The sequence below is a fragment of the Cetorhinus maximus genome, unplaced genomic scaffold (genome assembly GCF_964194155.1).
Source record: "Cetorhinus maximus unplaced genomic scaffold, sCetMax3.hap1.1 HAP1_SCAFFOLD_3341, whole genome shotgun sequence".
NCBI classification, from domain to species: Eukaryota; Metazoa; Chordata; class Chondrichthyes; order Lamniformes; family Cetorhinidae; genus Cetorhinus; species Cetorhinus maximus.
In genome coordinates this window covers 5,001-27,886 of record NW_027599256.1, presented here as the reverse complement: position 1 = coordinate 27,886, position 22,886 = coordinate 5,001, and the positions used below count along the sequence as shown (strand labels likewise).

General features: G+C 57.2%; 1 protein-coding gene across 1 annotated transcript in view; it reads left to right on the top strand.

The window, feature by feature from the left end:
- Nucleotides 1-8,024: 8,024 nt before the first annotated feature.
- Nucleotides 8,025-22,886, top strand: part of LOC144677956 (FYVE, RhoGEF and PH domain-containing protein 1-like) — a 16,655-nt gene continuing 1,793 nt past the window's right edge. Inside the window, exons 1-11 of the mRNA XM_078537910.1 lie at nucleotides 8,025-8,176; nucleotides 8,760-8,898; nucleotides 10,278-10,336; nucleotides 11,117-11,263; nucleotides 11,378-11,470; nucleotides 12,693-12,772; nucleotides 15,447-15,477; nucleotides 16,832-16,930; nucleotides 17,685-17,810; nucleotides 19,723-19,881; nucleotides 21,725-21,868. Of these exons, the coding sequence (XP_078394036.1) occupies nucleotides 8,075-8,176; nucleotides 8,760-8,898; nucleotides 10,278-10,336; nucleotides 11,117-11,263; nucleotides 11,378-11,470; nucleotides 12,693-12,772; nucleotides 15,447-15,477; nucleotides 16,832-16,930; nucleotides 17,685-17,810; nucleotides 19,723-19,881; nucleotides 21,725-21,868 (1,179 nt within the window). The 5' untranslated portion in view covers nucleotides 8,025-8,074. The remainder of the gene's footprint in view (nucleotides 8,177-8,759; nucleotides 8,899-10,277; nucleotides 10,337-11,116; nucleotides 11,264-11,377; nucleotides 11,471-12,692; nucleotides 12,773-15,446; nucleotides 15,478-16,831; nucleotides 16,931-17,684; nucleotides 17,811-19,722; nucleotides 19,882-21,724; nucleotides 21,869-22,886) is intronic.

The following is a 22,886-nucleotide window of genomic DNA, read 5'->3' as shown; positions in this document are numbered from 1 at the left end:
AGACGGAGCGCGAGAGAGAGAGAGAGAGACAGAGCGCGAGATAGAGAGAGAGAGACAGAGCGCGTGAGAGAGAGAGAGAGAGAGAGACGGAGCGCGAGAGAGAGAGAGAGACAGAGACGGAGCGAGAGAGAGAGAGACGGAGCGCGCTAGAGAGAGAGGGAGAGAGACGGAGCGCGAAAGAGAGAGACAGAGAGACGGAGCGCGAGAGAGAGACAGACGGAGCGCGAGAGAGAGAGAGAGAGACAGAGAGACGGAGCGCGAGAGAGAGAGAGAGATGGAGCGCACGCGAGAGAGAGAGAGAGATAGAGCGCGAGAGAGAGAGAGACAGAGAGACGGAGCGCGCGAGAGAGAGAGAGACAGAGAGACAGAGCGTGAGAGAGAGAGAGAGAGACAGAGAGACGGAGCGCGCACAAGAGAGAGAGAGATGGAGCGCGAGAGAGAGAGAGACAGAGAGACGGAGCGTGAGAGAGAGAGAGAGACGGAGCGCGAGAGAGAGAGAGAGACGGAGCGCGCGAGAGAGAGAGAGAGAGAGGAGCGCGAGAGAGAGAGAGAGACGGACGGAGCGCGAGAGAGAGAGAGACGGAGCGCGAGAGAGAGAGAGAGAGAGACGGAGCGCGAGAGAGAGAGAGAGAGAGAGATGGAGAGGTGAGAGAGAAAGAGAGAGAGACGGAGCGAGAGAGAGAGAGAGAGACGGAGCGCGAGAGAGAGAGAGAGAGAGATGGAGCGTGAGAGAGAGAGAGAGAGAGAGAGACGGAGCGCGAGATAGAGAGAGAGGGAGAGACGGAGCGCAAGAGAGAGAGAGAGACAGTAAGACGGAGCGCGAAAGGGAGAGACAGAGAGACGGAGCGGGAGAGCGAGAGAGAGAGAGACGGAGCGCGAGAGAGAGACGGAGCGCGAGAGGGAGAGAGAGAGACGGAGCGCGCGAGAGAGAGAGAGAGAGACGGAGTGCGAGAGAGAGAGAGAGACGGACGGAGTGCGAGAGAGAGAGAGACGGACGGAGCGCGAGAGAGAGAGGGAGAGAGACGGAGCACGAGAGAGATAGAGACGGAGCGCGAGAGAGAGAGAGACGGAGCGCGCGAGATAGAGAGAGAGACGGAGCGCGCGCGAGAGAGAGAGAGAGACGGAGCGCGAGAGAGAGAGACAGAGAGAGAGAGACGGAGCGCGAGAGAGATAGAGAGAGAGAGACAGAGCGCGAGATAGAGAGAGAGAGAGAGACGGAGCGCGAGAGAGAGAGACGGAGCGCGGTAGAGAGAGAGAGATGGAGCGCGAGATAGAGAGAGAGAGACAGAGCGCGAGATAGAGAGAGAGAGAGAGACGGAGCGCGAGAGAGAGAGACGGAGCGCGGTAGAGAGAGAGAGATGGAGCGCGAGATAGAGAGAGAGAGACGGAGCGCGAGAGAGATAGAGAGAGACGGAGCGCGAGAGAGAGTGAGACGGAGTGCGAGAGAGAGAGAGAGAGAGAGACAGAGCGCGAGATAGAGAGAGAGAGAGAGACAGAGCGCGTGAGAGAGAGAGAGAGACGGAGCGCGCGCGCGAGAGAGAGAGAGATGGAGCGCGAGAGAGAGAGAGAGAGACGGACGGAACGCGCGAGAGAGAGAGAGACGGAGCGCACGAGAGAGAGAGAGAGAGACGTAGCGCAGGAGAGAGAGAGAGATGGAGCGCGAGAGAGAAAGAGAGATAGACGGAGCGAGAGAGAGAGAGAGAGAGACGGAGCGCGAGATAGAGAGAGAGAGAGACGGAGCGCGAGAGAGAGAGAGAGAGACGGAGCGCGAGAGAGAGAGAGAGAGACGGAGCGCGCGAGAGAGAGATCGAGACGGAGCGCGAGAGGGAGACAGAGCGCGAGATAGAGAGAGAGAGAGAGACGGAGTGCGAGAGAGAGAGAGAGACGGAGCGCAAGAGAGACGGAGCGAGAGTGGGAGAGAGAGAGAGAGACGGAGCGCACGAGAGAGAGAGATAGACGGAGCGAGAGAGAGAGAGAGAGAGAGACGGAGCGCGAGAGAGAGAGAGAGATGGAGCCTGAGAGAGAGAGAGAGAGAGACGGAGCGCGAGATAGAGAGAGAGAGAGACGGAGCGCGAGAGAGAGAGAGACGGAGCGCGAGAGAGAGAGAGAGAGACGGAGCGCGAGAGAGAGAGAGAGAGAGAGACGGAGCGCGAGATAGAGAGAGAGAGAGATAGACGGTGCGCGAGAGAGAGAGAGAGAGAGACTGTTAGCGCGAGAGAGAGAGAAAGAGAGACGGAGCGCGAAAGAGAGAGACAGAGAGACGGAGCGTGAGAGAGAGAGAGAGACAGAGAGACGGAGCGCGAGAGAGAGAGAGAGACGGAGCGCGCGCGAGAGAGAGAGACGGAGCGCGAGAGGGAGAGAGAGACGGAGCGCGCGAGAGAGAGAGAAAGAGAGACAGAGAGACGGAGCGCGAGAGAGAGAGAGAGACGGAGCACGCGCGAGAGAGAGACGGACCGCGATAGAGAGAGAGGGAGAGAGAGAGACGGAGCGCGCGAGAGAGAGAGAGAGAGAGAGAGACGGAGCGTGAGAGGGAGAGAGACGGAGCGCGAGAGAGAGAGAGAGAGACGGAGCGCGAGAGAGAGTGAGAGAGACGGAGCGCGAGAGAGAGTGAGAGAGACGGAGCGCGAGAGAGAGAGAGAGAGACGGAGCGCGAGAGAGAGAGAGAGAGAGAGACGGAGCGCGCGAGAGAGAAAGAAAGAGAGAGACGGAGCACGAGAGAGAGGGAGACGGAGCGCGAGAGAGAGAGAGACGGAGCGCGAGAGAGAGAGAGAGAGAGACAGAGCGCGAGATAGAGAGAGAGAGAGAGAGACGGAGCGCGCGAGAGAGAGAGAGACGGAGCACGCGAGAGAGAGAGAGACGGAGCGCGAGATAGAGAGAGAGAGAGAGAGACGGAGCGCGCGAGAGAGAGAGAGAGTGAGGCGGAGCGCAAGAGAGAGAGAGAGGGAGACGGAGCGCGCGAGAGAGAGAGAGAGAGGCAGAGCGCGAGAGAGAGAGAGACGGAGCGCGAGAGAGAGAGAGACGGAGTGTGAGAGAGAGAGAGAGACAGAGCGTGAGATAGAGAGAGAGAGAGAGACGGAGCGCGCGCGAGAGAGAGTGAGAGACGGAGCGCGAGAGAGGGAGAGAGAGAGAGACGGAGCATGAGAGAGAGAGAGAGACGGACAGAGCGCGAGATAGAGAGAGAGAGAGAGACGGAGTGCGAGAGAGAGGGAGAGAGCAACGGAGCGCGCGCGAGAGAGAGAGAGACGGAGCGCGAGAGTGAGAGAGGGAGAGAGAGACGGAGCGCGAGAGAGAGAGAGGGAGAGAGAGACGGAGCCCGAGAGAGAGAGAGGGAGAGAGAGAGACAGAGCGCGCGAGAGAGAGACGGAGCGCGAGACAAAGAGAGAGACGGAGCGCGCGAGAGAGAGACGGAGCGCGAGAGAGAAAGAGAGAGAGACGGAGCGAGCGAGAGAGAGAGAGCGAGACGGAGTGCGAGTGAGAGAGAGAGAGAGAGACGGAGTGCGCAAGAGAGAGAGAGACGGAGCGCGCGAGAGGGAGACGGAGCGCGAGAGAGAGAGATGGAGCGCGAGAGAGAAAGAGAGAGAGACGGAGCGAGCGACAGAGAGAGTGACAGAGAGACGGAGCGCGCGAGAGAGGGAGAGACGGAGCGCGCGAGAGAGAGAGAGAGAGAGACGGAGCGAGCGAGAGAGAGAGTGAGAGAGAGACGGAGCGCGCGAGAGAGAGAGAAAGAGAGAGACGGAGCGCGCGAGAGAAAGAGAGAGAAACGGAGCGCGAGAGAGAGAGAGACGGAGCAAGAGTGGGAGAGAGAGACGGAGCGCGAGAGAGAGAGAGAGAGACGGAGCGTGCGAGAGAGAGAGAGACGGGGCGCGAGAGAGAGAGACGGAGCGCGCGAGAGAGAGAGAGACGGAGCGCGCGAGAGAGAGAGAGACGGAGCGCACGAGAGAGAGAGAGACGGAGCGCACGAGAGAGAGAGAGACGGAGCGCGAGATAGAGAGAGAGGGAGAGAGACGGAGCGCGAGAGAGAGAGAGAGAGAGATGGAGCGCGCGAGAGAGAGAGAGAGAAAGAGATGGAGCGCGAGAGAGAGAGAGAGAGAGACGGAGCGCGAGAGAGAGAGAGAGACAGAGCGCGAGATAGAGAGAGAGAGACAGAGAGAGAGAGAGAGAGACGGAGAGCGCGAAAGAGAGAGAGACGGAGCGCGAGAGAGAGAGAGAGAGAGAGACGGAGCGCGAGATAGAGAGAGAGAGAGAGAGAGACGGAGCGCGCGAGAGAGAGAGAGAGTGAGATGGAGCGCGAGAGAGAGAGAGAGAGAGAGACGGAGCGCGCGAGAGAGAAAGAAAGAGAGAGACGGAGCGCGAGAGAGAGGGAGACGGAGCGCGAGAGAGAGAGAGACGGAGCGCGAGAGAGAGAGAGAGAGACAGAGCGCGAGATAGAGAGAGAGAGAGAGACGGAGCGCGCGAGAGAGGGAGAGACGGAGCGCGCGAGAGAGAGAGACGGAGCGCGAGATAGAGAGAGAGAGAGAGAGAGACGGAGCGCGCGAGAGAGAGAGAGAGTGAGGCGGAGCGCGAGAGAGAGAGAGGGAGACGGAGCGCGCGAGAGAGAGAGAGAGACGGAGCGCGAGAGAGGGAGAGACGGAGCGCGAGAGAGAGAGAGACGGAGCGTGAGAGAGAGAGAGAGACAGAGCGCGAGATAGAGAGAGAGAGAGAGACGGAGAGCGCGAGATAGAGAGAGAGAGAGAGACGGAGCGCGCGAGAGAGAGAGAGAGAGACGGAGCGCGAGAGAGGGAGAGAGAGAGAGACGGAGCATGAGAGAGAGAGAGAGACGGACAGAGCGCGAGATAGAGAGAGAGAGACGGAGTGCGAGAGAGAGGGAGAGAGCAACGGAGCGTGCGAGAGAGAGAGAGAGAGAGAGAGACGGAGCGAGAGAGAGAGAGGGAAGGAGAGAGAGAGAGAGAGAGAGGGAGAAGGAAGATGAATCACTGGATCTGTATGAGGTGCATTCCTGTGAGGATCGGTTGTGAATGCCGGGTCTGTGTGAGCGTCTGTCTGCTGCGGGGGTGTGGGTGGGTATGTGCGGCTAGATTCTGGGCCGAGCTGTCCGAGCTGTGAACAAAGATCCCTCTGACTGGAGGAGGCAGGATTATTAGTTATTTTCAAACACCAACTTCAAAGGGTTTGTCGAGGGCTGCGCACGAACTGCTTATTCCATCAGGGCAACTTGGCAGGAGCGTCCCTGTGTCCCAGGAGGGTCCGGGGGGAGAGAGGAGCGGGGGAGGATTAACCCTGCGTGGGCCAGTGAGTTATCCACTCACATAGCGACCTCAGCACTGACCCTCCGACAGTGCGGCGCTCCCTCAAAACTGTCCCTCCGACAGTGCGGCGCTCCCTCAGCACTGACCCTCCGACAGTGCGGCGCTCCCTCAGCACTGACCCTCCGACAGTGCGGCGCTCCCTCAGCACTGACCCTCCGACAGTGCAGCGCTCCCTCAGCACTGACCCTCTGACAGTGCGGCACTCCCTCAGCACTGACCCTCCGACAGTGCGGCGCTCCCTCAGCACTGACCCTCCGACAGTGCGGCGCTCCCTCAGCACTGACCCTCCGACATTGTCCAATCGGCAGCCACTTGCCGTGCCTGAAGGGCCTAAATTTGACCCCTTCAGAACATCTACAACAACCACCTGCATTTCTGTAGGACCTTTCCCTCAGCCCCGGCCTCAGCTCGGGAACGGAACATGCACGTGTGCCGCCCCACCGAGTCGAACAGCCCGTCCTGCTCTCCCAGTCACGGGCTGTCCACTGGCGTACGCAGCAGCACCCCCCACCCCCGAGACATTACCCCCACCCCCACCAGCTACCACTCGCCCTGAGACTGAGATTTCGCCCCCCCACCACCCAAGACCCCAACACTGAGTCTGACGTTTGGAGGAGAGGAGCGGGGGAGGGGCGGGGCTGGTGGGATCCGGAGCTGATTGGCTGCTGAGCCATGGGAGGGGTGGGTCCGGCTAATCCCCGATTTCAACCAATAAGCCACTCTACACGTGGCGATGCACAAAAATAAACACACTACCTGCATTTATATAGCGCCTTCACATCGGTGAAACGTCCCCCAGGGCACTACATGGGGGCGTAAATCAGACAGATACTGACCCTGAGCCACATGCGGAGATATTAGGGACAGGTGACCAAAAGCTCGGTCAGAGAGGTAGTTTATTGAGGACCGTCTTAAAGGAGAGAGAGAGAGAGAGAGACGGAGAGGGAGGCAGAGGGGCTTAGGGTAAGAATTCCAGAGCTCAGGGCCCCCACCCCCCAGGCAGCTGAAGGCACGGCCGCCAATGGCGGAGCGATGGGAATCGGGGGATGCTCGAGAGGCCGGAATTGGAGGAGCGCAGAGATCTCGGAGGGTTGTAGGAAGTTACAGAGATAGGGAGGGTTGTAGGGGCTGGAGGAGGTTACAGAGATAGGGAGGGGTGTAGGGGCTGGAGGAGGTTACAGAGATAGGGAGGGTTGTAGGGGCTGGAGGAGGTTACAGAGATAGGGAGGGGTGTAGGGGCTGGAGGAGGTTACAGAGATAGGGAGGGTTGTAGGGGCTGGAGGAGGTTAGAGAGATAGGGAGGGTTGTAGGGGCTGGAGGAGGTTACAGAGATAGGGAGGGTAGGAGGGGGCTGGAGGAGGTTACAGAGATAGGGAGGGTAGGAGGGGGCTGGAGGAGGTTACAGAGATAGGGAGGGTAGGAGGGGGCTGGAGGAGGTTACAGAGATAGGGAGGGTAGGAGGGGGCTGGAGGAGGTTACAGAGATAGGGAGGGTAGGAGGGGGCTGGAGGAGGTTACAGAGATAGGGAGGGATGTAGGGGCTGGAGGAGGTTACAGAGATAGGGAGGGTTGTAGGGGCTGGAGGAGGTTACAGAGATAGGGAGGGTTGTAGGGGCTGGAGGAGGTTACAGAGATAGGGAGGGTTGTAGGGGCTGGAGGAGGTTACAGAGATAGGGAGGGTTGTAGGGGCTGGAGGAGGTTACAGAGATAGGGAGGGTTGTAGGGGCTGGAGGAGGTTACAGAGATAGGGAGGGTTGTAGGAGCTGGAGGAGGTTACAGAGATAGGGAGGGTTGTAGGGGCTGGAGGAGGTTACAGGGATAGGGAGGGGTGTAGGGGCTGGAGGAGGTTACAGAGATAGGGAGGGTTGTAGGGGGCTGGAGGAGGTTATAGAGATAGGGAGGGTTGTAGGGGGCTGGAGGAGGTTACAGAGATAGGGAGGGTTATAGGGGGCTGGAGGAGGTTACAGATATAGGGAGGGTTGTAGAGGCTGGAGGAGGTTACAGAGATAGGGAGAGGTGTGGGGGCTGGAGGAGGTTACAGAGATAGGGAGGGTTGTAGGGGCTGGAGGAGGTTACAGAGATAGGGAGGGGTGTCGGGACTGGAGGAGGTTACAGAGATAGGGAGGGTAGGAGGGGCTGGAGGAGGTTACAGAGATAGGGAGGGTAGGAGGGGGCTGGAGGAGGTTACAGAGATAGGGAGGGTAGGAGGGGGCTGGAGGAGGTTACAGAGATAGGGAGGGTAGGAGGGGGCTGGAGGAGGTTACAGAGATAGGGAGGGTAGGAGGGGCTGGAGGAGGTTACAGAGATAGGGAGGGTAGGAGGGGGCTGGAGGAGGTTACAGAGATAGGGAGGGTAGGAGGGGGCTGGAGGAGGTTACAGAGATAGGGAGGGTAGGAGGGGGCTGGAGGAGGTTACAGAGATAGAGAGGGTAGGAGGGGGCTGGAGGAGGTTACAGAGATAGGGAGGGTAGGAGGGGGCTGGAGGAGGTTACAGAGATAGGGAGGGGTGTAGGGGGCTGGAGGAGGTTACAGAGATAGGGAGGGTAGGAGGGGGCTGGAGGAGGTTACAGAGATAGGGAGGGGCTGGGGCAGGTTAGAGGGATCGGGAGAGCGGGCGAGTTGCCGGGAGGGATTGGGAAATGGGGGAGTGGGAGTCTTTATAACGACGGACACAATTTTGCCTCCACCCCGCTCCCCCTGACCCCTGACCTGCAGGGAATCGAACCCCCGCCTTGGAGACATCTTGCAGAAACTCGCCCCCTTCCTCAAGATGTACGGGGAGTACGTGAAGAATTTTGACCGGGCCATGGGACTCGTCAATACCTGGCTCCAGAAATCCACTCATTTCAAAGCCATTGTTCAGGACATCCAGGTGAGTGGACGGAGCCCATGGCCTTATTTTCCCAAGGATCTGTGCTTCCCGTTAAACCGAACGCCCAGGGGAAGGAGTTACCTCCCTCGTGTCATGTTGGGTACAACCATGCACTGTTGGGGAGGGTGGTCCATCGTCCTTCTGCCCCCCCTTGTGTACCCCGGGGGCCAACCAGAGCTCCACCCACCACCCCCCAACCTTCCCAAATCCCTCCCCTCCAAACCCCTCCCTCCCCGTCAAGGGCCTATTAACTGGAGTCGGCCATTCAGCCCATCGGTGAGTACCCGGTTCACCTGCAGCCGGGAGCCATCACCCCCATCCTTTGCCCCGGCCCCCTTAATACCTGACTCCCTGACAAACCTCACAAAGTTATCTCGCGGTTTGGGTCCATTGGGATTGTGGACAGTGGGAGTGAATGGGAAGGGGTTTGGGTCCACATGGGGTATAGCACTATGATGTCAGTTGTGATCGCCCCATTGGGTGGATAGCCACTTTCGTAGAAGAGACATTAGAAGTGGAGTTCCTTTGTACAAAGGTGACTCATTCCCCTGAACTTTCCTTACCCTGTTGACTCTCCCTGTAGAAAGAGGAACTGTGTGGGAACCTGACACTACAGCATCACATGTTGGAGCCGGTACAGAGGATCCCACGCTACGAACTCCTGCTCAAAGACTACCTGAAGAAATTGCCAGATGACTCCCCCGACCGAAAGGACTCCGAAAGTATGTCAGCCACATCTTCAATCCTCCTTATCCATTAGAGGCGTCTAGGCTGATCTCCCAGTCCAACGCCATGTTATGTCTGGGAACTGAGGGAGTTGGTTTGGGTCCTTTGGGATTGTGGACAGTGGGAGTGAAGGGGAAGGGGTTTGGGTCCATTGGGATTGTGGACAGTGGGAGTGAAGGGGAAGGGGTTTGGGTCCATTGGGATTGTGGACAGTGGGAGTGAAGGGGAAGGGGTTTGGGTCCATTGGGATTGTGGACAGTGGGAGTGAACGGGAAGGGGTTTGGGTCCATTGGGATTGTGTACAGTGGGAGTGAACGGGAAGGGGTTTGGGTCCTTTGGGACTGTGTACAGTGGGAGTGAACGGGAAGGGGTTTGGGTCCATTGGGATTGTGGACAGTGGGAGTGAACGGGAAGGGGTTTGGGTCCATTGGGATTGTGTACAGTGGGAGAGAATGGGAAGGGGTTTGGGTACATTGGGATTGTGGACAGTGGGAGTGAACGGGAAGGGGTTTGGGTCCATTGGGATTGTGTACAGTGGGAGTGAACGGGAAGGGGTTTGGGTCCATTGGGATTGTGTACAGTGGGAGTGAACGGGAAGGGGTTTGGGTCCATTGTAATTGTGGACAGTGGGAGTGAACGGGAAGGGGTTTGGGTCCATTGGGATTGTGTACAGTGGGAGTGAACGGGAAGGGGTTTGGGTCCATTGGGATTGTGTACAGTGAGAGTGAGTGGGAAGGGGTTTGGGTCCATTGGGATTGTGGACAGTGGGAGTGAACGGGAAGGGGTTTAGGTCCATTGGGATTGTGTACAGTGGGAGTGAACGGGAAGGGGTTTGGGTCCATTGGGATTGTGTACAGTGGGAGTGAACGGGAAGGGGTTTGGGTCCATTGGGATTGTGTACAGTGGGAGTGAACGGGAAGGGGTTTGGCTCCATTGGGATTGTGTACAGAGTGAGTGAGAAGGGGTTTGGGTCCATTGGGATTGTGGACAGTGGGAGTGAACGGGAAGGGGTTTGGGCCCATTGGGATTGTGTACAGTGGGAGTGAACGGGAAGGGGTTTAGGTCCATTGGGATTGTGTACAGTGGGAGTGAACGGGAAGGGGTTTGGGTCCATTGGGATTGTGGACAGTGGGAGTGAACGGGAAGGGGTTTGGATCCATTGGGATTGTGTACAGTGCGAGTGAACGGGAAGGGGTTTAGGTCCATTGGGATTGTGTACAGTGGGAGTGAACGGGAAGGGGTTTAGGTCCATTGGGATTGTGTACAGTGGGAGTGAACAGGAAGGGGTTTGTGTCCATTGGAATTGTGGACAGTGGAAGACAATTTGATGGATCCATTGATATTCTGACAACTCAATTGTTGGTCTTTTTTCCAGAATCTCTTGAGTTAATCTCAACAGCAGCCGACCATTCCAATGCTGCCATTCGCAAAATGGTGAGAATGAATGTGGGAGTTCAAGTGGAGTGAACAGGAAGGGGGTTGGGTCCATTGGGATTGTGTACAGTGGGAGTGAACGGGAAGGGGTTTGGGTCCATTGGGATTGTGTACGGTGGGAGTGACCGGGAAGGGGTTTGGGTCCATTGGGATTGTGTACAGTGGGAGTGAACAGGAAGGGGGTTGGGTCCATTGGGATTGTGTACAGTGGGAGTGAACGGGAAGGGGTTTGGGTCCATTGGGATTGTGTACGGTGGGAGTGACCGGGAAGGGGTTTGGGTCCATTGGGATTGTGTACTGTGGGAGTGAACGGGAAGGGGTTTGGGTCCATTGCGATTGTGGACAGTGGGAGTGAACGGGAAGGGGTTTGGGTCCATTGGGATTGTGGACAGTGGGAGTGAACAGGAAGGGGATTGGGAATTTGGGATTGTGGACAGTGGGAGTGAACGGGAAGGGGTTTGGGTCCATTGGGATTGTGGACAATGGGAGTGAACGGGAAGGGGATTGGGAATTTGGGATTGTGGACAGTGGGAGTGAACGGGAAGGGGTTTGGGTCCATTGGGATTGTGGACAGTGGGAGTGAACGGGAAGGGGATTGGGTCCATTGGGATTGTGGACAGTGAGAGTGAACGGGAAGGGGTTTGGGTCCATTGGGATTGTGGACAGTGGGAGTGAACGGGAAGGGGATCGGGAATTTGGGATTGTGGACAGTGTGGGGAGGGAACTGTGAGCCTTTGCAAGGTGCTGACCTCTGAGACGCAGCCCTGCCTCTGATTGCAGGAGCGGATGCACAAACTGCTGAAAGTCTACGAGCTTCTGGGGGGAGAGGAGGACATCGTCAACCCCACGAACGAGCTGATCAAAGAGGGCCATATTCTGAAACTCTCGGCCAAGAATGGCACCACTCAGGATCGATACCTCATACTGGTGAGTGTGGGCTGCCCACCCAGTCTGGGCATGGCTTTCGTACACTGCCAATCTCCCCCTGTCTTCCCATTCCGGGCAATTATCTTGACCTTGTGATCTTTGACCTGCCCACAGTTCAACAACCGATTGCTGTACTGTGTCCCAAAACTCCGGCTGATTGGACAGAAATTCAGCGTCCGGGCAAGGATCGATGTTGATGGAATGGAGGTTGGTATTTCCTCAGCGAGTTTAAATATACTCCCGCGAATGTACGGCGGGGTCCATCACCGGGTCAGATACAGATAAAGCTCCTTCTGCACCGTCCCCATCAAACACTCCCAGGACAGGTACAGCACGGGGTTAGATACAGAGTAAAGCTCCCTCTACACCGTCCCCATCAAACACTCCCAGGACAGGTACAGCACAGGGTTAGATACAGAGTAAAGCTCCCTCTGCACCGTCCCCATCAAACACTCCCAGGACAGGGACAGCACGGGGTTAGATACAGAGTAAAGCTCCTTCTACACCGTCCCCATCAAACACTCCCAGGACAGGTACAGCACGGGGTTAGATACAGAGTAAAGCTCCCTCTACACCGTCCCCATCAAACACTCCCAGGACAGGTACAGCACGGGGTTAGATACAGAGTAAATCTCCATCTACACTGTCCCCATCAAACACTCCCAGGACAGGTACAGCACGGGGTTAGATACAGAGTAAAGCTCCCTCTACACCGTCTCCATCAAACACTCCCAGGACAGGTACAGCACGGGGTTAGATACAGAGTAAAGCTCCCTCTACACTGTCCCCATCAAACACTCCCAGTATAGGTACAGCACGGGGTTAGATACAGAGTAAAGCTCCCTCTACACCGTCCCCATCAAACACTCCCAGGACAGGTACAGCACGGGGTTAGATACAGAGTAAAGCTCCCTCTACACCGTCCCCATCAAACACTCCCAGGACAGGTACAGCACGGGGTTAGATACAGAGTAAAGCTCCCTCTACACCGTCCCCCATCAAACACTCCCAGGGCAGGTACAGCACGGGGTTAGATACAGAGTAAAGCTCCCTCTACACCGTCCCCCATCAAACACTCCCAGGACAGGTACAGCACGGGGTTAGATACAGAGTAAAGCTCCCTCTACACCGTCCCCCATCAAACACTGCCAGGACAGGTACAGCACGGGGTTAGATACAGAGTAAAGCTCCCTCTACACCGTCCCCATCAAACACTCCCAGGACAGGTACAGCACGGGGTTAGATACAGAGTAAAGCTCCCTCTACACCGTCCCCCATCAAACACTCCCAGGACAGGTACAGCACGGGGTTAGATACAGAGTAAAGCTCCCTCTACACCGTCCCCCATCAAACACTCCCCAGGACAGGTACAGCACGGGGGTTCGTTGCTCAAATGATGATTGATTTTCTGGCCTTTCTCCTCCCACAGCTGAAGGAGACCAGCAACCAGAACTCGTGTCGGACGTTCCTCGTCTCAGGGAAGCAGCGTTCCCTGGAACTCCAGGCCAGGTACCGGGGGGGTGCAGCCTGCGGGGTGGGGGTGAGGGTTGAGGGGGGAGGAGGTGTGAAGTGGCCAAGAGGTCTCACCAAGAGCCCAGGACCCTCACCCCGGGCACCGGCGAGAGCTCTATGGGAGCCTGAAGAGGTGCCCGGTCTGTAGCGCCCACCCTTCCATGGCATGTCCGCCTACCCACCCTTTGAGGGCGAGGGGTGAAACCCGAGGGCTGCCCTGTCTCTGCCCTCTCACGGACAGGAGGGAGGAGGCGAAGGATCCCACGGCCGCTGTTGGAAGGAGAGCTGTGGGCGCGGGGAGTTTGAGGGGGGGATTCTCCTGGGCGTTCTGGGGCCTATCTTTACCCCTCGACCCCATACCGCTTGGTGGAGGATGGGGGTGCGAAAGGGGTGGGGTGCAAAATCAAAACGGACGACCTGCGTCCTTAATCACCTTTTTTTTTGTGGGATCGTGCTGTGCTCAAAATGGCCGCCGACCTCACCCCCTTCCAATCACTGGGCGAATGCCCTGCCTGGGGGGAGGAGGCCTCCTTGGGGGGTGGAGCACAGGTCGGTCTGTCTGTCTGTCCTCCTCCAAAGCAACACGAGGAGGCCCTTCAGCCCCTCGAGTCTGTTCTACCCCCTCTGTCAGGTCGCAAGTGATCTGCCGCGTGGCTCCATCTTCCCGCGCTGGCGCCGTTTCTGAGGATATCGCATTCCCCGTGGACACCGAATCCGCCGATCTCAGTCCCGACGTCTCCCATCAAAACCGTACCCATAACCACCCGCCCGGAGGGAGATCCAGATTCCAGACTTCCTACAACCCTCCCTATCTCTGTACCCACCTCCAGCCCCTACGCCCCTCCCTATCTCTGTAACCTCCTCCAGTCCCTACGCCCCTCCCTATCTCTGTAACCTCCTCCAGCCCCGACACCCCTCCCTATCTCTGTAACCTCCTCCAGCCCCTACAACTCTCCCTATCTCTGTAACCTCCTCCAGCCCCTACGCCCCTCCCTATCTCTGTACCCACCTCCAGCCCCTACACCCCTCCCTATCTCTGTAACCTCCTCCAGTCCCTACGCCCCTCCCTATCTCTGTAACCTCCTCCAGCCCCTACACCCCTCCCTATCTCTGTAACCTCCTCCAGCCCCTACAACTCTCCCTATCTCTGTAACCTCCTCCAGCCCCTATACCCCTCCCTATCTCTGTAACCTCCTCCAGCCCCTACACCCCTCCCTATCTCTGTAACCACCTCCAGCCCCTACAACCCTCCCTATCTCTGTAACCTCCTCCAGCCCCTACACCCCTCCCTATCTCTGTAACCTCCTCCAGCCCCTACAACCCTCCCTATCTCTGAAACCACCTCCAACCCCTACAACCCTCCCTATCTCTGTAACCTCCTCCAGCCCTTACACCCCTCCCTATCTCTGTAACCACCTCCAGTTGCTACAAACCTCCCTATCTCTGTAACCTCCTACAACCCTCCGAGATCTCTGCGCTCCTCCAATTCCGGCCTCTCGAGCATCCCCCGATTCCCATCGCTCCGCCATTGGCGGCCGTGCCTTCAGCTGCCTGGGGAGCCCTGAGCTCTGGAATTCCATCTCTAAACCCCTCCGCCCCCTCTCTCTCTCTCTCTCTCTCTCTCTCTCTGTTTCTCTTTCTGTTTCTCTCTCTCTCTGACTTTCTCTGTCTGTCCCTCTCACTCTCTTTACCATTATCTATCTCACTCTCTCTGTTTCTCTCTCTCTCTCCTTTAAGACAAGACGCTCCTTAAAAACCGACCCTTTTGACCGAGCTTTTGGTCACCTGTCCCTAATATCTCCGGATGTGGCTCGGGGTCAGATTCTGTCTGATTTAAGCTCCTGTGAAGGGCCTGGGGGACGTTTTACCGATGTGAAGGCGCTATGTAAATGCAGGTTGTGTGTTTAAGCAGCCCTGTGTTTATTTGTGTGCATCGCCACGTGTAGAGCAGCCTATTGGTCGAGATCGGGGGGGTCAGGCCTTTAGTCGGACCCACCCCTCCCATGGCTCAGCAGCCAATCAGCTCCGGATCCCACCAGCCCCGTCCCTCCCCCGCTCCTCTCCTCCAAACTCCAGACTCAATGTTGGGGTCTTGGTGGGGGCGCACGGTGGCCGGTGGGGGGGTGATGTGCAGGGTTGGTGGAGGAAGTGGGCGTGTCTCCCAGCGGACGGACAGCCCATGACCGGGAGAGCGGGCCGGGCTGTTCGACTGGGTGGGGCGGCGCACATGCATGTTCCGATCCCGAGCTGACTCGGGAGCGGGGGGTGGGAGGTGGGGCGCTGAGGTGAAAGGGTGCCCTCGGTGGATTGATCGATTGATTGGGAAGCGAGGATAATGCCGCTCCCTAGCGTCCACCCCACCATCCCATGAAGCGGGGAGGAGGGGAGGGTGCATTTTCCAGGCATCGGCCATTTGCCCCCTCATGACCCTGTCCCCCCCCCCGGCCGGCAACAACAACTTGCATTCCCCCAGGGGGTGTCGGACCGCATCACTGCCGTCACCCATCGCACCCGCTCCGCAGGAGCCTGCCAAGGGGCGACCTCTCAACTTGCAAAAGGTCAAAGGGCACGACGCCAATGTACACCCTTTCTATGAACTGCTATTTATGAACGTCTGCCGGCTGCTCTCTGTCTCAGTCTAACCAGCGATTGTCCTCTCCTCCCCTGATAGAACGGAAGAAGAAAAGAAAGACTGGATCAAGGTAAATTTCCCCCATTCACACCGTCCCCATCAAACACTCCCAGGACAGGTACAGCACGGGGTTAGATACAGAGTAAAGCTCCCTCTACACTGTCCCCCTCAAACACTCCCAGGACAGGTACAGCACGGGGTTAGATACAGAGTAAAGCTCCCTCTACACCGTCCCCATCAAACACTCCCAGGACAGGTACAGCACGGGGTTAGATACAGAGTAAAGCTCCCTCTACACCGTCCCCATCAAACACTCCCAGGACAGGTACAGCACAGGGTTAGATACAGAGTAAAGCTCCCTCTACACCGTCCCCATCAAACACACCCAGGACAGGTACAGCACAGGGTTAGATACAGAGTAAAGCTCCCTCTACACCGTCCCCATCAAACACTCCCAGGACAGGGACAGCACGGGGTTAGATACAGAGTAAAGCTCCCTCTACACTGTACCCATCAAACACTCCCAGGACAGGGACAGCACGGGGTTAGATACAGAGTAAAGCTCCCTCTACACTGTACCCATCAAACACTCCCAGGACAGGTACAGCACGGGGTTAGATACAGAGTAAAGCTCCCTCTACACCATCCCCATCAAACACTCCCAGGACAGGTACAGCACGGGGTTAGATACAGAGTAAAGCTCCCTCTACACCGTCCCCATCAAACACTCCCAGGACAGGTACAGCACCGGGTTAGATACAGAGTAAAGCTCCCTCTACACTGTCCCCCATCAAACACTCCCAGGACAGGTACAGCACGGGGTTAGATACAGAGTAAAGCTCCCTCTACACCGTCCCCATCAAACACTCCCAGGACAGGGACAGCACGGGGTTAGATACAGAGTAAAGCTCCCTCTACACCGTCCCCATCAAACACTCCCAGGACAGGTACAGCACGGGGTTAGATACAGAGTAAAGCTCCCTCTACACCGTCCCCCATCAAACACTCCCAGGACAGGTACAGGATGGGGTTAGATACAGAGTAAAGCTCCCTCTACACTGTCCCCATCAAACACTCCCAGGACAGGTACAGGATGGGGTTAGATACAGAGTAAAGCTCCCTCTACACCGTCCCCATCAAACACTCCCAGGACAGGTACAGCACGGGGATAGATACAGAGTAAAGCTCCCTCTACATTGTCCCCATCAAACACTCCCAGGACAGGTACAGCACGGGGTTAGATACAGAGTAAAGCTCCCTCTACACCGTCCCCATCAAACACTCCCAGTACAGGTACAGCACGGGGTTAGATACAGAGTAAAGCTCCCTCCTCACTGTTTGGGTGGCTGAGGGAGTTTTGGGTTGGGCTGCGTGTGGTGATTGTAACTGGAATACTGAGCTTGTTTTCTCTGCCCTGTCGCTAGGCAATCCAGGTGACCATTCGGAAACACGAGGAGACCCTGGAAAGCTGTACAATGCTGAGTGGATCGTTCAGGGATGACGAGACCCCCCCAGATTCACCGGTAAGTGAGAGCGTGCTGGAGGGGAGAGGGAGGAATGGCATTGAGGGAGAGACGTTGTCACATGAGGTTGAGGGTTGTGGAGAGGAGTTGAATCAGGTTCTCTCTTCCTCACATACTGACTGTTGGATCCTGTACGTCCACATGGGAGGATGTCTCAGGTTCAAAGTTACATCCCGAAAGAGCGCACCACCAACAGGGCGGCTCTCCCTCAGCACTGACCCTCTGACAGTGCGGCGCTCCCTCAGCACCGACCCTCCGACAGTGCGGCGCTCCCTCAGCACTGACCCTCCGACAGTGCGGCGCTCCCTCAGCACTGACCCTCCCACAGTGCGGCGCTCCCTCAGCACTGACCTTCCGACAGTGCGGCGCTCCCTCAGCACTGACCCTCCCACAGTGCGGCGCTCCCTCAGCACTGACCCTCCCACAGTGCGGCGCTCCCTCAGCACTGACCCTCCGACAGCGCGGCGCTCCCTCAGCACTGACCCTCCGACAGCGCGGCGCTCCCTCAGCGCTGACCCTCCGACAGCGCGGCGCTCCCTCAGCGCTGACCCTCCGACAGCGCGGCGCTCCCTCAGCGCCGACCCTCCGACAGTGCGGCGCTCCCTCAGCACCGACCCTCCGACAGTGCGGCGCTCCCTCAGCGCCGACCCTCCGACAGTGCGGCGCTCCCTCACTGCCGCGGCTGCTGGGGACGGTGTTGAGCCTGGGGTTGGTGGAAAGCCTCAGTAACAGGCCCTCGTCGTTTTGTGTTCAGAACACGGAGCTGGGAAAGAGAGCTCCCACCCCGATCCGGGAGAAAGAGGTCACCATGTGTATGATGTGCCAGGAGCCGTTCAACTCTATCACTAAACGCCGACATCACTGCAAGGCTTGTGGTCATGTGAGTAACCCACCCGACTGCGGCCTCCATTGTCCACACGTGTCACACCGACTAACCGGCAAGTCCCGCTCTGAGCTTCTCCAGGGACCGCAACTGCCTAGACCTGACCACAAAGTTGCATCGAACCTTCCTTAGATCCCGTTCGGAATCCTGTTCCAGTCTCCATATCCCAACTGGACAGGGAAGGCAATGACCCAGTGGCGTTGTCACTGGACTAGTCATTCCAGGGACCCAGGGTAATGCTCCCGGAACCCGGGTCCGAATCCCACCACGAATTCGAATTCGAATTCGGCAAAGACCTGGGATTAAAAGTCTGACGATCGTGAATCGATTGTTGTTAAAAAAAACCCCATCTGGTTCACGGATGCCCCTTTAGGGGAGGGAAATCTGCCCTCCTTACCCCGGTCCGGGCCTACATGTGACTCCAGACCCCCGCAAATGCCCTCTGAAGAGGGGCAATAAATGCTGGCCTCACCAGTGACGCCCACATCCCAGAAACAAATACAATTTTTAAAAACTTGGAATGTCACGCACAGTTCCGGTCTCCGTATCCCACTTGGAATACCGTGCACAGTTCCGCTCTCCGTATCCCACTCGGAATGCCGTGCACAGTTCCGGTCTCCGTATCCCACTCGGAATACTGCGCAGAGTTCCGGTCTCCATATCCCACTTGGAATACCGTGCACAGTTCCAGTCTCCGTATCCCACTCGGAAGACAGTGCACAGTTCCGGTCTCCATATCCCACTCGGAATACCGCGCACAGTTCCAGTCTCCCTATCCCACTGGGAATACCGTGCACAGTTCCGGTCTCCATATCCCACTTGGAATACCGTGCACAGTTCCGGTCTCCATATCCCACTTGGAATACCGTGCACAGTTCCGCTCTCCGGATCCCACTTGGAATTCCGCGCACAGTTCCGGTCTCCGTATCCCACTCGGAATACCGTGCGCAGTTCCGGTCTCCGTACCCCACTGGGAATACTGTGCACAGTTCCGGTCTCCGTATCCCACTCGGAATACCGCGCACAGTTCCAGTCTCCGTACCCCACTGGGAATACTGTGCACAGTTCCAGTCTCCGTATCCCACTCGGAATACCGTGCACAGTTCCGGTCTCCGTATCCCACTGGGAATACCGTGCGCAGTTCCGGTCTCGGTATCCTACTCAGAATACCGTGCACAGTTCCGGTCTCCGTATCCCACTCGGAATACCGTGCACAGTTCCGGTCTCTGTATCCCACTTGGAATACCGTGCACAGTTCCGGTCTCCGTATCCCACTCGGAATACCGTGCACAGTTCCGGTCTCCGTATTATAAAAAGGATATGGAGACACTGGAGAAGGTGTGAGAAAGATTGACGAGGATGATCCCAGATCGGAGAGGTTATAACTATCGGGAAAGGTTGAACCGGCCGGGGCTCTTTACTCTGGGAAAGAGGAGGCTGAGGGGGGGGTGACCCGATCGAGCTCTTTAAAATGACGGAGGGGGTTTCGATAGGGTCGACGTAGAGAAGATGTTTCCACTTGTGGGGGACGGGGGGGGGAGACCAGAACTAGGAGGGGGGGCCATCAATATAAGACAGTCCCTAATAAATCCGATCGGGGTTGAGGGGAGGAATTCAGGAGAAAGGTCTTTACCCGGAGAGCGGGGAGAATGTGGAACTCACTCCCACAGGGAGGGGGTGGAGGTGAATCGTGTCGATGTGTTTAAGGAGCCGGATAAACACACGAGGGGGGGAAAGGAATAGAAGGATTCGGGGGATGGGGGGGGAGATGGAGTAAGGGGGGGTGGGAGGAGGCTGGGTGTGTGGGGGCAGAAACACCAGCATGGAGCAGAGGGGCCGAATGGCCTGTTTGTGGGAGGTAAGGCTTTGTGGAATTCTGTGAGAGTCCTGACTCCCTGTCTCTCTCCAGGTGGTCTGTGGGAAATGTTCGGAATTCCGGGCCCGTCTGCTATACGACAACAATCGATCCAACCGGGTGTGCCGGGATTGCTACACAGCACTGCACGGGTCACCTGTCAGCCCCGGGCACCGGACATCCTATACACAGAGGAGGAGATCAATCCTTGAGGTGAGATGTACTCCCCCACTTCCATTAGTTACTGGAGTAAAGCTCCCTCGACACCGTCCCCATCAAACACTCCCAGGACAGGTACAGCACGGGGTTAGATACAGAGTAAAGCTCCCTCTACACTGTCCCCATCAAACACTCCCAGGACAGGTACAGCACGGGGTTAGATACAGAGTAAAGCTCCCTCTACACCGTCCCCGTCAAACACTCCCAGGACACGTACAGCATGGGGTTAGATACAGGGTAAAGCTCCCTCTACACCGTCCCCGTCAAACACTCCCAGGACAGGTACAGCACGGGGTTAGATACAGAGTAAAGCTCCCTCTACACTGTCCCCATCAAACACTCCCAGGACAGGTACAGCACGGGGTTAGATACAGAGTAAAGCTCCCTCTACACTGTCCACATCAAACACTCCCAGGACAGGTACAGCACTGGGTTAGATACAGAGTAAAGCTCCCTCTGCACTGTCCCCCATCAAACACTCCCAGGACAGGTACAGCACGGGGTTAGATACAGAGTAAAGCTCCCTCTACACCGTCCCCATCAAACACTCCCAGGACAGGTACAGCACGGGGTTAGATACAGAGTAAAGCTCCCTCTACACTGTCCCCATCAAACACTCCCAGGACAGGTACAGCACGGGGTTAGATACAGAGTAAAGCTCCCTCTACACTGTCCACATCAAACACTCCCAGGACAGGTACAGCACTGGGTTAGATACAGAGTAAAGCTCCCTCTGCACTGTCCCCCATCAAACACTCCCAGGACAGGTACAGCACGGGGTTAGATACAGAGTAAAGCTCCCTCTACACCGTCCCCATCAAACACTCCCAGGACAGGTACAGCACGGGGTTAGATACAGAGTAAAGCTCCCTCTACACTGTCCCCATCAAACACTCCCAGGACAGGTACAGCACGGGGTTAGATACAGAGTAAAGCTCCCTCTACACTGTCCACATCAAACACTCCCAGGACAGGTACAGCACTGGGTTAGATACAGAGTAAAGCTCCCTCTGCACTGTCCCCCATCAAACACTCCCAGGACAGGTACAGCACGGGGTTAGATACAGAGTAAAGCTCCCTCTACACCGTCCCCATCAAACACTCCCAGGACAGGTACAGCACGGGGTTAGATACAGAGTAAAGCTCCCTCTACACTGTCCCCATCAAACACTCCCAGGACAGGTACAGCACGGGGTTAGATACAGAGTAAAGCTCCCTCTGCACTGGCCCCAATCTGCATATCTAATCACTGGTCAGTTTGAAATACCAATGTAAAGGATGATCCCAGATCGGAGAAGTTATAACTATCGGGAAAGGTTGAACCGGCCGGGGCTCTTTACTCTGGGAAAGAGGAGGCTGAGGGGGGGGTGACCCGATCGAGCTCCTTAAAACGACGGAGGGGGTTTCGATAGGGTCGACGTAGAGAAGTTGTTTCCACTTGTGGGGGACGGAGGGAGAGACCAGAACTAGGGAGGGGGGGGCCATCGATATAAGACAGTCACTAATAAATCCGATCGGGGTGGGAGGGGGGAATTCAGGAGAAAGGTCTTTACCCGGAGAGCGGGGAGAATGTGGAACTCGATCCCACAGGGAGGGGGTGGAGGTGAATCGTGTCGATGTGTTTAAGGAGCTGGATAAACACACGAGGGGGGGAAAGGAATAGAAGGATATGGGGGATAGTGGGGGGGGAGATGGAGTAGGGGGGGTGGGAGGAGGCTGGGTGTGTGGGGGGGCAGGAAACACCGGGCACGGAGCAGAGGGGCCGAATGGCCTGTTCCTGGGCTGGTAAGATGGGTGTAATGTGCAGTGACCCATCCCGTATGTTATTCATTCACAGAAGCAGGCGTCCGTGGTGACTGAGAACAGTGTAATTTGCAGCTACATGCACTACATGGAGAAAGGAGGCAAGAGCTGGCAGAAGAGTTGGTGTGTCATCCCAGAGAACGAGCCCCTCGTCCTCTACATCTACGGGGCCCCACAGGTCAGTCCGAGACCGACCCCCAGACCGGCTCCTGAGGTCACTGTGCCCCACTGGGTCTCTCTCTCTCTCTCTCTCTCACCTCGGAGTCCGATTGTTTTATTCTTGATTCATTCACGGGGTGTGGGCGTCGCTGGCCGGGCCCAGCGTTTGTTGCCCATCCCTAATTGCCCCCCTTGAGAAGGTGGGGGTGAGCCGCTGCAGTCCCCGTGTGGTGTAGGTGCACCCGCCGCGCTGTTAGGGAGGGAGTTCCAGGATTTTGACCCGGCGACAGTGAAGGAACGGCCGATATATTCCCAAGTCGGGATGGTGTGTGTGGGGCTCGGAGGGGAACTTGCAGGTGGTGGTGTTCCCCATGTGTCTGCTGCCCTTGTCCTTCTAGGTGGTAGAGGTGGTGGGTTTGGGCGGCGCTGTCGAAGGAGCCTTGGCGAGTTGCTGCAGTGCATCTTGTAGGTGGTACACACACACTGCTGCCCCTGTGCGTCGGTGGTGGAGGGAGTGAATGTTTGTGGATGGGGTGCCGATCGAGCGGGGCTGCTTTGTCCTGGATGGTGTCGAGCTTCTCGAGTGTTGTGGGAGCTGCACTCACCCAGGCAAGTGGGGAGTATCCCATCACACTCCTGACTTGTGCCTTGTAGACGGTGGACAGGCTTTGGGGGAATCAGGAGGTCAGTTACTCTCTCTCCATCCCCACCTTTCAGCTGCAGCCCCACACGTATAATTTTTAAACCCGCTCCAACATTGGCTCCCAGTCCTGGAACAAATCGATTTTAAAATTCTCATCCACATTTTCAAAATCCTTTACCCTCTCATCTCCCCCTCCCTATCTCTGTAACCTCCTCCAGCCCCTACACCCCTCCCTATCTCTGTTACCTCCTCCAGCCCCTACACCCCTCCCTATCTCTGTAACCTCCTCCAGCCCCTACACCCCTCCCTATCTCTGTAACCTCCTCCAGCCCCTACACCCCTCCCTATCTCTGTAACCTCCTCCAGCCCCTACAACCCTCCCTATCTCTGTAAC